The sequence below is a fragment of the Mytilus galloprovincialis genome, chromosome 4, assembly GCF_965363235.1.
Source record: "Mytilus galloprovincialis chromosome 4, xbMytGall1.hap1.1, whole genome shotgun sequence".
Lineage (NCBI taxonomy): Eukaryota > Metazoa > Mollusca > Bivalvia > Mytilida > Mytilidae > Mytilus > Mytilus galloprovincialis.
The window spans coordinates 89,427,165-89,445,146 of NC_134841.1; the positions used below are offsets into that span (position 1 = coordinate 89,427,165).

The following is a 17,982-nucleotide window of genomic DNA, read 5'->3' on the forward strand; positions in this document are numbered from 1 at the left end:
TCAACCAGATAAATTTCTTTAGTATACATACTGAAGTCGTCTTTAATGAGAGCCAATATATCATCCAAATATCTAAAAGTATTGTTAAATTTTTGTATCAAATGTTGTTTCGATGGGTCTTGTAATTGTAACTCATAACAATACAAAAACAAGTCCGCAATAATATATATATTTGTGTGAAGACACCAAACTGGTTTATAGTTATACTGCATCACCAAAGGCACTTGTTTCAGAAGGGTTTTTTTCCTATATAATTCTGAGACAAGTGCCTGTATGTATTACAAGGAGAAAGAAGAGGTCGTTACAATTGTAATAACTTAAAGTTCCAATTCTATGTTTTTAACACAAAAACACAGTATTTCTATACATTCATAATTCCCTATATACTACCATGAAAGTTGTCAAGGAAGAGCAAATTGATTTATAAAATTTACACATATACTTTCACTTTATTTGTTTTGAAAATATTCTACCGTATATATAGTCTGTCATGAGATCGAAAGTAGGTTTATATGTGTGTCTTTTGTTTTCATGATCTTTTATTTCCGTGACGTTTGTTTGGAGGGAAGCAATTATATCAAATATATATTATATACATTGCACTCGGGTCAAATACAATTTCAACAAGTGTGGACACAGATCAGTGTGGACAGTACTAGTTAATTTTTTGTTAGCATATTTACAGTGTTTTCTCCATCCAGATTATGACCCAGATTATCAGGGGCGGATGCAGGAATTTTCGAAAGGGGGGGTGCTAACCCAGGGCAAAGGGGGGGTGCAGGGGGGATGCAAAACATATGTCCCGATACAAATGCATTAATCGGCAAAAATAAAGGGGGGTGCGCACCCCCGGAACCCCCCCCCCCCCCTGGATCCGCCACTGATTATGACCCCTACGAGGTAATAAATAAAACATCAATTGAATCAAAACTCATCATCAAACTAGGGTCTGAATAAAGGGTTCAAAGAAGAGAAAATTATGGCCGTTAAAAGACGAAGAATAAGTGGAAAGCTATATCCAGAACAGAGAAAATTTGGCCCAAAAAAAATTATAGAGAATAATGGGGTGCTGAGAAATAGCGAATAGAGAATAAGAGTCAAAATAGTTTCCATATAAAATGAGGAAAGGGGGTAATTGGTTATTAAAATGTTCTCCTGTTCAAGTATTTACACCTAACACTTGTTTTGCGTCCGAAGCGTTTTTCTGGATTCGGCTTCAACAAGAATGCTCAGAGACGAATATTTGAAAGCAAACGATGCAGTATAAGCACCGTAAAAGTTTCTTTCATCTTATTTTATGATTTTTGGATAAATGTTTGAGGAATATGGTAAGTTGCATCCACGATGCAATATTTGCTAAAATTATCATCTTATCAACAATTGAAATCAACATTTAAAAATCGAGGTTATTTCAGTAAACTTATAACCTTTAAACATATTTATTTCATTTTGGAAATTTTAAATAGAAATACGTAAGTAGTTTCATTTTTTATTGAAATGTTTCCGTCTTCCTACTTTAAAAACCCAATAAAAAGAACAAAAAGATTTAATGAAGTATATACTTCCTAGCTTTTTACATGTTTTATACCTGTCGTAGTTGTGTTAGGATGAAAGCGTAAGTTAATATCTATAGCATAGAATATATTTGTGTTTACATTTTTTTTATCTAGCCAACTATATATATATTATAAAACTTAAGTTGTTAATTTCTATGTCATTTTGGTCTCTTGTGGAGAGTTGTCTCATTGGCAATCATACCACATCTTCTTTTTTTTTTTTTATACAAAACGCTGAAAGATCAAATGATTTTACCTTAATTTCTATAGTTTAACCTTAAGTTTCTTTTTGTTCAAATATTCAAGGTTTCATAAATTTAAAACCAAAATACCTGTAAAGTGATGTTGACTGACATTTTAAGCAAATTAAATAATATATCTCTCTGAAAAAAACTTCAAAAAATAAAATAAGAAATAAATAAATTGCGACGTTTTTCTGGAAATGTGAATTATCCTGGTTTAAATGTATAGAGTCTCAGATGACGTGAACTTTTCATATGTGTACTTTGAAAAATGTAACCCTGTTACTGTTTAGGAAAAGTTACATGCATGTGTTTTTATTTAAACATCAACCCTTACCAATACAACTACAATAAAAAATAATACAAGTGTTTTTTTTGTTGTTTTTTTTTTTTTTTTTTATGAAAACACAACACCCTTATCAATACAACTACAATATGTTTACTTTGTCTTTGAAAAATGTGATGTTTTTTTTTTATTTTTACAAACAGGCTCTTTTGGCATTGACCTTCCTTCTCTTTTGTACACATGCGTTTTAGATTTTTCGCAATTTTTAATAATATTTCAACTTATGGAGTTTATCCATCAAACGACAATATACCAGTAATATATATGCTGCATGCCCCTGTAATCTGATAGAACTTATAATACACTTGCTTCTGTTTTATAAGATTGGATATAGATAAGAACAAGAACACATCAAATAAGTTGAAATATAAATGAATATATACTGTAAAAATTAAAATAAAATGTAAAGAAAAGGTGAGTGTATGACCAGGCACTGCCCCGTGACCTTATTTTAAATGGTTCTGTGACTTATTTTTTCTATTGAAGGTGTGGAAGTAGGAATGATTACGCCATCACGATACTTCTAGTTGCTTTTATTATTTCTTGTAATGCTTCAAATAATCTTGAAAAGCATAAACAGTGTCATTTTGAGGTTGAGAAGAAATCCGGCAATTATTTAGCAAAATGGCTTAAGATTATAGACGGAATGGTTGCTCCTTTGGACATTGCATTTACAAATAACAATACCTATAGTTCAACACCAGATGTTTTGCTTCCAAACAGATGGATATGGACATTTGTTCCTCCTTTTGGTGGAAAATTCTACATTTCATGGCCCGTGGATTACTTTGTGTATTCGTTCGGTCTACTCGATACGCATACTTTATATCCCACAAAAATCTGCCTAAACGTTACTCCTCCGGACTGCAATGTTACATTCGGCGATCCTGAAACTACTGAAGGAATTAGTAAAGCTTTGCAAAAAATGGCTTTGGAGCAACACTTTTATAAAATTAACGAAATGTATGACTATAGCTACTGGTGTTATTTGTCGAGGAGTTCTTATTTTAACAACTCTTTTTACTATGGTTTAAGTCGATACCTAAATGTACCATTACAACTATTGGGATATAAATGCTGTAAAAACAGTGGTGGAAGAAAAAAGCTAATTTGTGACCACAAAAATGTCATAGAGAATTCCTATCAACTTATACCGTTTTACATAGGACTTGCTTTCCTAGTTTATTTTCCACTTGCTCTTCTAAAATTTGGACAAAATGTTTTAGAATCCAGTAATGATATACCACATCTCTCGTTACAATCGGAATATTCAATTATACTAGATCAGGATGACGACTATATTTTTATGAGAACAAAAAGTCCTGTGTCAGTCTTTAAAATGATTGTCAGCGCTTTTGGATTGGCTAAAAAACATCCGGTAATTGTGTCGAGGGTACGACGAGTTATATTTGTAATATTGGCTCCGTTTCTTGTATACATATTCATTTTACTTTATTACAAGAAAGGACGATACTTGATGACAGAAATAGTGAATCATAAAATTCCACATGGGTTTGTATCTGTTGTCGGTGGTTTTACTGAGAGTCTAGACCTGTATCTACCAATGTTTGGGGGTCCCGCAATTTCGCTCATTTTATACCTCATAGTAGGATTAATATTAACTTTAGTTCCACGAAGTTTGTCAGATATTCTGCAGTTAGGGTTATCTCCAGACGAATCAACATATTCAACACTTTTAACATTAGACCTGGTCACAATTGAAAAGTTTTCGAAAAAGAAATGCAGTCATAATGTATCTGGCTACCGAAGATTCTATTCTGTAATGAGGGGATCGTTATACATGTTAATTAATCCGTCATTTTGGTGTTTCGTTATATCGTTCCAAAAGACAAGATTGAGAAAAGTAATAGATAAATTGTGTCCTGGGTGTGTTGGGACGACCTGTATGGCCATTGTCTGTGTCCCTGTATTTCTGTCTTACTTTTGTTTCTGTATTTTAGAGACGTTTCTGATGATATTTTATTACGGATTTCCCTTTTGTTATTTTGTGGTGTCAACTGCTAAAGGATACGCAAAGTATTTCCAAAGAGCACAACAAAAACAGACATTTATGCTAAATGTTGTGTTATCAATACTTTTTCCTATTTGCTTTCTCTTTTTCATGTTCATGTTGGTCATGATAAGTCTGGAAACTTTCATAATCATGGGTAATTTCATATTTTTCGTTTACCTGTCCCTTATAATTTTTCCAGGCTGGTCTTTTGGGTTTGTATACTATGTGATTATGTTCATTCTATATGTACATAGTGTATTGAAAGATTTTAAACAGGAGTACCAAGACTTATTGCATCATACTATACAAGCCTCCGTTAGAGTGGAAAAGGCTGCCAGAGCAAAGGAACTACTAAATAAAAGACAGAATTGTTGTGCTATGTCTGAATTTATAGCAATTACTAACAGAATTCCCTTAGAAATATTTAATCAAACAACATCGTTACAGCATGATAATCGAATCGAATATGTACGATATCGAAAACAGATGCCGGGAGTTCGGAAAGATTTGTATCGGTTTGTTATCGATAAATCATACCCCATTCATATCGCATTCTTCCATATCATAGTGCAAATATTAGTGCTACAAGTTATTGTATTGATCTCTATACTATTTATTTCCACGTACATAAAGAGGGAATCGTCACGAGAATCAAGTGATGTCCTCAATGTTATGTGTGTGATAATAGTAACAATGATTCCAAATCTTGTACGTCTTTTCTTCTGTAAAGTCCATAACCATAAGGTTAGAAAAAGAAAAATCCGACAGAGAGTTATAGAATTTTGGAGAGGAAGGAACGATGTTCACATCGACGATGATAATGAGTAAGAAAAAGGACATGGCTTCAATTCAGCTGGAAGTATCAACTGATGTCAATATCAAAAATAGTTGGGATCTCCAGCATCTTAGGTGGAGAGAAGGGGGCTGGATCGTAACCCCTGGCTAGCGAAGATGGGATCTCCAGTTGATTTAAAAAGGCGATTAAAAACCCAACTCGTGATAAGTTCATGGACTTAAACGTATAAGTTTGACGAATGAATTCTTTAAACATTAGTAGCAATAGATGTTAGGTTGTACTATAAAAGTCTTGTCACGTCCGTATTTTGAATAATTTTGATTCCAGATCTTAAAAGAACTGAACAATTTGGCTGGTGAAAAACAGACTCTCAGTAATGATCAACAATGATATTTTTAAACAGTATCAACGGTAGAATAATGTTACAACCAATTTCATTGAGTGTGTAGCTAAAGGTAATATCCGTTTGGTTAGCTTGCTTGTTAGCTGGACCGTGAAGTCATTGTAAGGTTAGGTAAACTACCCTTCTTACGAAGCAGCCTAATCCTACAGACAGATAGATTGGTTATCCGTCAGATTAGTCTACTCTTAAAGAAGGGTAGTTTACCTAACCTTACAATGACTTCACGGTTCAGCTTGCAAGCAAGCTAACCAAAGATATTATATATCTTTTGGTTATTTTTTTCATTTGGGTTGTGCAATACTATATAAGTTTAAAACTTGTTTCCGAATCGCACTAATGATTCAACTATAATTATAAATTCATGCCAATTTATATACTAGTATTCACGCCTGGTAAACCATCTAATCTCAACCAAAATGTTGAGACGGAAAAAAGTATTCTGGCACTTCCTGTTGAGTCTTTCTGGTTCAAAATATCCAAAATATCCACAGGGTAGGTCGACTTTTCGTCAATTTACTGAAAATCAATGACTTTTTTGTAAAATAGGAGAATGTCATGCCATAGATAATTGAATTAGGATTTGTTTCGTGTATAACACGGACCAATATGATTTAAAATGACATTGGAATGACTTTTCTCCTGCAGGTAAATGTGGCCAGTGCAGTCGGCTATTGACAAAATTACAGTGAAATCATTGATAAACTACGTATATATCAGTAAATTAGTATTTTTCTAAAACCTTATAAACATAAAATTACAGTTTGCTCCTTTTCTTTACTAATATAATTTAATTAAGCTAAATATGTTATGAAGTAGATCATGTTGAGATTTTCTGGTATCGGTTGAGATATTCTGGAACAATGTTGAGATCTTCTGGAACAATGTTGAGATCTTCTGGTGATTGAAATTTTCAACTAGCTTAGTATCAATTATACATACAAATGTACAACCGCCAAAATTCATAAACTTGCCGTATATTGTTTGACATTTCAACTGTCATTTTAATCTTATCTTTTTCAACTGTCATTTTATTCGTGTCTGTATAGTTATGGCAGGCAGCTTCTAAAGAGACCTTTGGTTGTACTAAAGTGAATAGTTAATAGTGAATAGCTGTGTTTTTTCTGGCGCTGGAGATTAATAGTCTAGCGCTGAAGATTAATAGTCTAGCGCTGGAGATTAATAGTCTAGCGTTTGAGAAGCAGTTTTGCACAGAAGCTATAAAGTCAATAATGTTGTAATTCATATCTCCAGCGCTAAAATTTATTCCTACATCGCTTAACTTGACATCGCAATAGCTAGCTTTTCGAAATCTACATCGCTATACTTTACATTTGCAGTGCTGGGGGTTAACATCAGCACTTAACTTTAACTATACACAGCTACTTTTGCATAGGTACTGTTTCTAGCAATTTCACAAAGTAAAATGTCAGTGGGTCAGTTATTTTTCTATTACGTTTTTTTCTATGTTTATAATCAACATGAACAGGAGTAAAACTGCGCAGATTGTAGTATTGATGTTTTAATGAGTCATTAAAATACTAATTTTCTAACTAAATGCATATTCAGGACGAGTACATGAAATGAATGTTATATGAACATAAACCCTCCTTTGTACTAGATTGACACGCCGTGTGTGCTTTTAAAAATGAAATTGATATATACGTCCACTTGTATTTTTGTCCATCTGATGAATTAAGCATTTTCCAACTGATTTTTATAGTTCGTTCCTATGTTGTACTGTTATTCTACTGTCCAATGTTAGGGGAGGGTTGGAATCCCGCTAAAATGTTTAACCCCGCAATATTATGTATGTATGTGTCTGTACCAAGTTAAGAGCCTGTAATTCAGTGGTTGTCGTTTGTTTATGTGTTACATATTTGTTTTTCGTTCATTTTTTTTTACATAAATAAGGTCGTTAGTTTTCTCGTTACTATTGTCATTTCGGGGCCTTTTATAGCTGACTATGCAGTATGGGCTTTGCTCATTGTTGAAGGCCGTACGTTGACCTATAGTTGTTAATCTCTGTGTCATTTTGGTCTCTTGTGAAGAGTTGTCTCATTGGCAATCATACTCTATTATATATATATTTATAGTATACAAGGTATTATCCCGCAGCTAAGATTTGTCACTCTTTAAGAACGCATGCACATCCGTAAAAAAACGGACGACTACCGGATGTACAACGGACACTTCATCCGTTGAATGTCCGTTAATTCAAAGTATTGAACATGCTCGAAATTCTCCACCGGACAGAAGGGCCATTGATGGATATAACGGATGTTGAACGGACATGAAACGAAAATTAACGGACGTCTTACGGACATGAACGGATTGTAAAAAGTAATCCGTTTGCGCTATCCGTTAAGGTGTAACATGCAATAAAATATTTGTTATCGTTAAAAAAAAAAAAAAAAAGTGTAACATGTGCTTAAATCTCCGGTCACACCTTACCAGATAGCGCGAACGGACGCCGCACGGATAACTTTTTTTCAATTCGTTCGTTCCTTGAAACGAGTGTTGTTATCCGTTATAGACGTCCGTACATATCTGTTTCATTCCGTTCAGTATCAACTTTATCAGTCGACGTCCGGTTGGTCCGGTGGAAAAATTTTAGCATGTTAAAAACCTTTGAACGGACGTTCAACGGATGAAGTGTCCAGTAGGCGTCTGTTTTTTGTTTACAATACTCGTCCGTTCTGTGTTCGTTTTGTATCTGTTACTCGTCCGTTAAACATCCGTTGGAGGTCCGGTAGACAGGTTAACTAACGATCTTTACCGGACATATAAAGGATAAAACGGATGTGAGACGGACATGAACAGAAGGATAACAGAACGATAATTGACTATAAAACGGATACACACCAATTGAAAATCGCGTCAGGAAAAAACAATTATTGGTATGTTGGTTTTCTTTAGTATCATGCATATTTACGGCTTTTTATAACTGACTACATGTATGCGGTATGGGCTTTGATCATTAATGAAGGCCGTATGGTTACCTATAGTTGTTAATTTCTGTGTCATGTTGGTCTCATGTGGAGAGTTATCTCATTAGCAATCATACCACATCTTCTTTTTTATATGATCTTCTAAATCATGATCAGGCAAAGTTAGTGGCTTTTTATTCTGATATTTGTTTTCTAATTCTTTTCAACCCCTACCATTTATCGGCATACTACAAGTCCGTTTTATTTGTTCATTACATAACGGACATAAAATGAAAATTCACATTAAATATCTGCATTCCTGCATCAAATTTTGCTGACTTGATAGAAAGTCTGGACCTTTGGTTCTCTGTTTTTTACGATCCAAGATGGAGGAAGACACCCATACCACCTTAAAATCGTTTTGAGTTACTCTTAAATTTCCTAGCTGTTAGTTCCCTTTTTAATAAATGTCGGGCGGATATTGAGAATACCCTCGGCACACTAGACCACGATCGCACAACGCTCACGACGATCTAAAATAAATTCAAATCGTGTTGAGGTCGTGGTATAAGTGGCATAAAATGTCACGGAAAATTCGTTATTTTCATGTTTTTTTTCTGTTACAACGTCCTCATTACGATCGTACTAGAATCGACTTTTGTAAAGGATACGGTCTTGAACTGCTGAGCATAACCGTAGAATAGTCGTAGTGGTTGTATTAAGGGCATACGATACAGTTTTGAACCTGTATTTACAAGTTGATGAAAATTTGCATATAGGCTATTTTTTACCTCATTAAATCAAATATGCAATAAAAAAATATACCTTCATGTGCTACTTTTTGAGTAAAATGAGTTCGAAATTTTGTATATTTGCTAAAAATTCAGATTTGTGTCCGTATTTTCTTTTTCGAAAGAAAGACATAACTTTTTTGTTTTAAACGATAAACACAAATGTTTTTTTGTTAAATAATCGGTAATTTCTGTATTTTATAAGTATCATTAAAAAATATGCAATTTTTATTCAGAAATAACTCATATTTATCAAATATTCATGAATAGAGGAACAAACGTCATTTTTTGCTGCATGTTTATCAAAATTGTATCAGTATTTAGATTTTAACTTACCACAGACAGAAAACATATATATCAGGTTAACCGCAAAAAGGTAAACTCGAATAGTACCGCTCACTGATAAAGTTTCGTTGTTCATTTTGGGAAATAACTTTATTTTTACAACAGAAATTACATTTAATTATTTAAATTAAACTTAAGCATAGCTATTTTAGCAGTTTTTGTCTTTATATAGTAATATTGCATGCGTTTAGTATTGCTAGTCGTAGTTAATTTGAACTTTGAAACCTCAGCGCCAATATTTTAACAATAATATACTTTATGACACAAAGTTACCAGAAAGTCTCAACATTGTGACAGAAAGACTCAACCAGTACATTTATATCTCAACCATTTAGAATTTTTCATTTTTCTGCTTAGAATAGGCTTGACAAAAAATATTTTTGCAATTTACAGACGTGGTTATCGTAAAGCTTAAAAAAAAACACAAATAATTGACATATTTTCTTGCTAGGTCATTATTAATATCATAGCAGTTTTGTCGGATTCAAAGAAAGTAAACATGATAATCCGAAGAAGAAAAGTGATTGTGACTTCAATTTCAGATATTTTGAACCAAACAGAGACATATTAGCTACAATTATCATTTATCTATGGCATGACATTCTCCTATTTACAAAAAAGTCATTGATTTTCAGTAAATTGACGAAAAGTCGACCTACCCTGTGTTTATTTTGGATATTTTGAACCAGAAAGACTCAACAGGAAGTGCCAGAATACTTTTTTCCGTCTCAACATTTTGGTTGAGATTAGATGGTTTACCAGGCGTGGTATTGTAAAATTTGAATGAATCAATTAAAAAGATTAACACGAACTATACGATACTAGTATCATAGAAAACATCAACCAGACAAAAGAAAGCTCATAGCTTCAGTGTACTCAACCTGCTGATATGAAAAATTATAATTTTGATGACTGTACATGTGCTATAATTTACATACGATTTTTATAAATTTATGAAATCTATATCCATGTTATAAAAGTTATTTAGTAAGTTAACAGAGAAGTGTTCCTATAGGCTGTATGCATAATAGCCATTACAAATACATGGAGAAAAGCAAATTAAACATTTTTAAAAGTCTTATGGTCCGAGTACACAGTTATCGTCCCTTGATTTTCTGTCCACGAATATAGTCCCTACTGTGGACAGTGTGTTACTTGTCAATTTTTTTTATACCCCTTCCAAATTTATTTATTTATGTTTTATGCCTCAAGTAGCAAGAAGGGGGATAAAATTACACTGTAAAAAAATTTAATTCATGATCTATAATGTAAAGTAGTGATTTGGTCCAGTTGAAAAAGGTCAAAAATTAGCATTTCGGAAGCTGTCAAAAGATTTCAAGCCCCCCTTCACATAAAATTGTCCATATTTTGAGTTAGAGCTGATGAAGTTTTCTATAATTTTGATATAATTTGTCCCAAAAGTAGTACAACACACTGTAAAAATATTATGGAGAAAGCGCAGGTGGGATTTTTTTTATTTTCATTTATTGTCTAAAGGAAATGCACTACGAAATAACTGTGTACTCGGACCTTATTTTGGATAATAGATTAGGGAAATGATATTCATCCCCGAAAAGCTACACGCAATGGACCATAACCTGTATTATATCAATATACCGTGTAAACCGGCCTCCTAAATGTGTCAGTTTTTAAATAATAACACCACTTTTTTTTTTATCTGATTCCCGAACGTGATATCGTAGTTTAACAATACATTTTAATGTTTGCTATTAACCTAAGAAACAGTTTTGATTCATCTATATCCTTGTTGTAAAAGTTCTTGAATACATACGGCCAATAGAAAGTCTTCCTGGTTTATATTTATATATACAGCTTTATGGTACAAATAATACACCATGCAACACAAATGTAATTTAACACCATAGTGTTTGTATACTATTTTTATCGTTATTAATATTGTTTTTTTTTTTATAAATTAAAGCATAACTAGAAATGTATTGTTATATATACTGATATGGAAGCTTAGGGCCTACATCCTGCCAATACTATGCTTTGTTTTTGGTTGTTGTTTTTTGCATTGTACAATGTCACTTTTTTTCTGAGACTGGTTATAACACTACACTGAATCCCGTGGATGTGTTCTGATTGATCAATACGTTCGTTTGAGAGAACATGATTGATTTATCAGTTGTTATTGGCTTTGAAATAGCTTTCAGTAATCATGGTAATTGCGAGTACTCTAAGATTGGTAAGTTGCATTATTCTTTGTCTTCAAGTTAGTTGTTTTATGTCCTTATGCTGATATCTGACGATTCAAGACAGTTTCAACTGATGTTTAGTGTATTGTTATGTTGTGCTGTGACACCACTCATCTAGGTTAAATGTGTGGATAAGTGCTCAAAAACACGTTTAACCCCGCCAAATTTTTTATATTACTTTTCAAGGATATGAGCCTGGTTTGTTTCCAGTAGTTGTCGTTGGTAGGTGTCTTACCACGTTTGTTTTTCATTTATTATTTTGTCATAAATCAGGCCGTTGGTTATTCTTTTTTTTTTTTTTTTTACATCTTGTCATGTTTGGGGCTTTTAAAGCTGACCTTTAGTATGAATTTTTCTCGTTCTTGAAAGCCGAACTGAATGCATAACTATAAGCTTTGCTGAAGACGCAAAATTGTGAACTGAACTTATTCTTTTCAAAGATACTGAATCCATAAATACACGACATAGTGCATAACCATGCAAAGTCTTGCTGAACATCGCTTAATATGAACCAACCTGTAATGCCGGTCAAGCACACCAGGGATATTTATAGTAATCTACAAATCCTTGGTACTATCACTAATTTTGAATTAAATGCTTTCTCCATTTAAACTAGCATTGTCAACTATTGAATAATTATTTTCCTATCTGATTTTACAATCTGTTTAAAATTCTGATCGGTCATAACTCGCCTACTCGTCGGATCAGCATGAAGATATCAGACTTATATATATTTTAATTATATAGATTCTTTAGTGCACTACCGTTGTTTGAGGAAATGCCATATGAGCTTCTGGTCCATGTTCAAGACTGTGACTTCAAATGAAGATGAAGAACAGCAAAACAACACTATTTCTGTAGTGTACTTTGCATGGGTTAACACTAAGAACTAATGCACCATTTTTTTTTTTATTTCCGTTATGTTACATAATAACGAGACAGGAACAATCTACTTAAATCTAAAGTAAATGTTATTTCAAGTATCTTTTGTTCGTTTAGACATCGTCTTTTCTACATCGTAGACAATAGTATTATACAAAGGAACATGACATAACATTTGTTTTTAATACACAAAAAGATTTGGGCTAAAAATAAAACTAACCATATATATTCAACGAAATTCTTACATCTATTGGAGGAAATTATACTTTATATACTACCCGACACTTTTATCTTACAACAGAAAGTGCAAAAATATACATTTTTTTAATCATACGCGCAGAGACATATAATACATATATGTCTCTGATACGCGTAATAAAAAACAAAAAGAAACGTAAGAGGTCACTTTTAATAAAGGTAGGAATATAAAAGAAATACATATACATAATATCACATAAGGGAAATATGGTTAACCTTAAATTTCTGTTCTCATTTTCCATTAGACAAAATTCTCCTATATATTAGTTGCATTTCTATTGTCAACTTTCAGTTTTATTAAAATATGGATAAACCTTATAATATTCTTTTACTCTTTTTTTTTTTTTTTTTATCTTTAAACTATTTTCTTTCTTCTTGTTAGTTCCATTTCTAGTTCCATCTTTTAATTTAAGTGAAAGTAATATAGATATAAAAACTTAAGTTCGAATGTATCATAACATTTTGAGAAATATATCTTTCTAACTCGTTTCATTAGACTGATTCGGTGAATTTCCTTGTCTATAGTCAGTCACGGCCTAATCTTTCCTATCAACACACTAAATCGTGAGTTTATCTTCTAAGAGATACTTCGATAAATTTCGGTTTTCGAACGATTCTTCTATTTGGAAAAGTTTGAAATATTTATTTTGAATTATACTTAGTAATAAGCATGTTTAATTCTCCATTGAAAATTTCTTTTTCTTTTCCCAAAAGTCCATTACCGTCTGTCTGACTTTCCTTTTTCGAACAGTTTTATTGTGCATGCGCACGAAAAGCAGACGAATAAGATTTGGGAACATGGTAACGACGACAACTGACATAACATTCAGGACCTCATTGGACTCGTCCGATGTAAAGTTTTTAATGTATCTTGAAATGAAAATAATTGATACTAACACAAGTACCTGCACACACAGAATCTGAATTATTATATGGAAAAATGCTATATGAACGGGTCGAAATTTGTCAATAACGTATTCAAACAAATCTTTTCTGACTCCGGGCACCTGTTCTTTATACAGAACATACTCGCCATTTTGAAATCCATACTGAATGGACAACGATTCATAAGACAATCCTAAAGGAATTGTGTTTGTCAAGGCCAAACATTCAGTTGCACAGCATCCACTGTTATTTTTAGTTTTGTCGTCGAGAAGTTCTTTGGCAATTTTAACTTTAACGAGTTTTTCCGAAGCTTTGATTGTCAATTCTAGTAATGCTTGATACTCGTTTTCAAATTCTTTCACCACAGTATGTACAAATAAAATAAACATAATGACAAAATATATAAATCCGAAAGAACGACTGGGAAAAACAATCAATGACAAATAAAGAAAAAATATAAAATAGCCAATGATAGTGAAGGACTGCAGAATTATGATACTGAACATAAAGAAATAGAACAGACAACATAGAGGAAATAGTATGATCGCACATATACTGGATACTACTGGGATCCTTCTGTATGATTGCTTGAAGTAACGAACATATCCTCGCACGACAGCCAAAATGAAGAGAAAAATCGGAAACCCATAGAAAATATACATTAACAGGGTTTCAAATATACACCAAAAGATGTAGATAATAAACAATGGCACACGAACAAGAAGTACGAGGCATCTGCTCATGTTACAGCAACTGCATAAAGCCATCATAATGGAATTACATCTACGTACATGAAATAAAGTTATGAACTTCAAAAAGACTGGATTGATAAGCATGTAAATAGATCCTCGCATCACTGAATATACTTTTCTATATCTACTGAAGTTTAGACAGTGCTTTTTAGAGAATTTCTCTATTGTAGCTATATCAAGCATAAGAAGAGTTGAAAATGGCTTTGTGTCCGGTGGTAGACCTAGTTCCAAAATTTTAGAAAGATCTACGGGAACCAATATCACAATCATTCCAACAATGTTGTATAAAATAAGGGATATTACTGGGCCTCCAAACATTGGCAGGAACAAATCCCTGCTTTCTGTGAATCCACCGAGAAGTGACATGAAACCGCACGGTATTTTATGTTTGACTATCTCCTTGATGAGGCCTTGTCCAAGTCCATGATATATAAGGAGAAATACGTACACAATGATCGGAGTGAGCAATACAAACAATGTTCTTCTAATTCTTGAGACAAGGAGCGGATGTCTATCCCCAAGACCGAATAATCCAAACAATAATTTGGAAATTGATATCGGTCCCCTTTGTTTAAGAAACAGAAAATCTGTATCTTTAGTTTCTAGACTTAATAGTTGAGAACCTGAATTCTCTAACTCTTCCCCAGAATCGATGGCGTGTTTTCCTATCTTTACAACAACAAGAGGGAAATACGCCATGACAATTATTCCAATGTAGTATGGCAGGAGCTGATAAATATTCCAGATATTTTCGTTTCTAATGTCACAAATCGCTTTCCTTTTCTCTACGAAATTACGGCAACATTTATAACCAAACAACTGTAGCGGAACACCTAGATATTGGTTAAGCATATACCATGTGGAGTCTCTAAACTTTGAGTTTGTTGTTATATAACACCAATAACTGTACTCATAAAGGTCATTGAGTTTGAAAAGGTAATACTCTGACATGTTATACAAAGCATTGCTAAGTTCATGAATAGTGTTATTACCACCGAAAAGAATACTGCAGTTTTCAGGGTCTGTTTGAACATAGAGCGTGACTGGATATTTTAGACTGTGCGTGTCGAGTAGACCAAACGAATAAACAAAATAGTCTACAGGCCATGAAATGTAAAATTTGCCTCCTCCAGGAGGTACAAATGTCCACATCCATCTGTCCGGAAACAGGACCTCGTCCGTCGCGTTGAACGGTTTGTCGTAAAATATGAATTTTATATGTGCAAGCATTCCCTGTAGTATTTTTACCCATTTCGTAAAATATTCAGCCGACTCGTCCTCTATTTGAAATTTACATCCATTCCATTCACCTATGTTTGACTGTGTTGTGCAAACCGAAGACAAAAACAGCAAGACGACGAATGGCGTCATCAGTACACTTTGATTGCTGCGATAGAAAGAAAAATAAGTTATATTACCCAATCTCACTTATTACACGAATACAAACAAGTTTTTAATCGAACTAAATAATATACATGTATAAAAATATCAAACGCGTCTAGATGGGCCTTATCTGTCCAATTTAAAATAACCGAATTGACTAAAACTCTCATATTGTATTAACATACTATAAAACCTACCTCCAAATACAAACGATTTCAATTTTCAATCAGACATTCTTTCTTTTCTAAGAGTATATTGACTTTTGTTAACCAATTCGCCATCTACTAAACAATGATTTTGTTATTTTTGTCGATGGGTTGCTGTTTCATTGGCGTAACTCCTATGATCTCCCTTTCTGTATTCATTCTTTATAATCAATTGCAAACAGAAAACTACAACTGAATTTTACAATCTTAATTTGAATAGTATTACAAAAATAAACTTACTTTTTTTCTCTGTTTATTTTGTTACGAATTGCTCAGAAACCTTTAAACTTGTAAGACCTTTCACAAGTATTTTATCATATGATATGTCAATCATTGTTTATCCGGTTTTAACCTATTGTTACATAAAAACAAATAGCTCGATCACCATGGATATAAGGAAATAATAACTGATATAATGAAAATGACATCCTTCAACTTCACCCCGGTGTGCCTCAGTCAAGTCAGTGTTTCCTTTGATACTTTCTGTAACACCATTCTGTTACATTTAATTATTACGTTATAATTTAATATATAACAGCTAGATTTAAGTAGCTATAGAGTGCGATAGAAACCAATATGTAACAATGTTTTCTTTGTCGCGAGTTAAACTAAAGATACCACTTTTATTAAAAAAAAAAGAAGATGACCCATGTGGTATGATTGCCAATGAGACAACTCTCCACAAGAGACCAAAATGACACAGAAATAAACAACTATATGTCACCGTACGGCCTTCAACAATGAGCAAAGCCCATACCGCATAGTGAGCTATAAAAGGACCCGAAATGATAATGTAAAACAATTCAAACGAGAAAACTAACGGTCTTATTTATATAAAAAAAATGAACGAAAAACAAATACAGTAACACATAAACAAACGACAACCACTGAATTACAGGCTCCTGACTTGGGACAGGCACATACATACATAATGTGGCGGGGTTAAGCATGTTAGCGAGATCCCAACACTCCACCTAACCTGGGACAGTGGTATTTATATAACAGTACAAAATAACGAACTATAAAATTTTATACTTGTCAAGATGTTCAACAATTTACATTCAATCTAATGAAAACTCTGTACCAAATAATTTCAAGCTCATAAGGAAACATAGATATATAGTATATACGATCATGTTTTATACATATTAATACCCACTAAGATACTTTCTAATGAAATAGAGACGATACCAGCTCGGATACAAGAGTCAATAATTTTTTTATCAAAAGTCCCCATCACCATGGCTAAATAAAAAAAAAGACAACACCACACATCGTTCGAGTAAATTCCTGAATTCTGAACTGACCGAATATATATAATTTAAATAGATAGACATGTGCATGTAAACCAGTAAAAACATTCCTGAAGTAGAAAAAGCAGTTAGGAATGTAATACAAAAAAATAAAGCAAAAGAAACGCAACCAAAATAAATTTGATTCGAGGCAAAACTATACAGGTTCGTATATAGGCTATAAGCTTGAAATTCCTGCTGCAAAGTGGCACCCATCGTGTTGCACATGCGAGGGAAATTACGGTACAAGTTGCATACGGAAATGTCACAATAATAAAAAATAAAGGTGATCGCTTGGAGTTGGAGAGTCGACTCCCTGGCTGGTTTTAACAATAGAATTGAAAACTGACATTTCTGTCTGCTTCTCAGCAAATCCATTACACGGTATTTAGGAATGGGCCGGCGGGACTGGCAAAGTTTACCAGTTGTCGGCAAAGATTTAAAATAATGTGTCCGAGTATCAATCTTATTACAATAAGTTCACATCACTTGGCTTGCTCCTCGATTTTGTATAGTCACCGTGTGTGATTTCTACACTCTGTTTATTTTTGTGAGAACTATCCTTGCTTAATCAATTCTCATTTATAACTCTTGTTCATGGGGAAAAAATCTTAAAGGTGAGCATAACATAAAGCCATAAGTAAGTTTGATTTTTTTCCTGAATGGATTGATTTTAAGGATGTTC

General features: G+C 33.2%; 1 protein-coding gene and 1 long non-coding RNA gene across 2 annotated transcripts; one reads left to right on the forward strand and one right to left on the reverse strand.

The window, feature by feature from the left end:
* The first annotated feature begins 1,563 nt into the window (after window positions 1-1,563).
* On the forward strand, window positions 1,564-5,450 carry LOC143073332 (uncharacterized). The gene is made up of 2 exons (XM_076248784.1): window positions 1,564-1,615; window positions 2,631-5,450. Exons 1-2 carry the CDS (start codon window positions 1,578-1,580, stop codon window positions 4,984-4,986), a joined length of 2,394 nt encoding a protein of 797 aa, XP_076104899.1. The 5' UTR covers window positions 1,564-1,577; the 3' UTR covers window positions 4,987-5,450.
* A 7,466-nt stretch (window positions 5,451-12,916) lies between these two features.
* On the reverse strand, window positions 12,917-16,434 carry LOC143073333 (uncharacterized). Its single transcript, XR_012977477.1, has 2 exons — window positions 16,246-16,434; window positions 12,917-15,803 (listed from the first exon to the last, which is right to left on the reverse strand). It is a non-coding gene; the product is annotated as an uncharacterized LOC143073333 (long non-coding RNA).
* Between the last annotated feature and the right edge of the window lie 1,548 nt (window positions 16,435-17,982).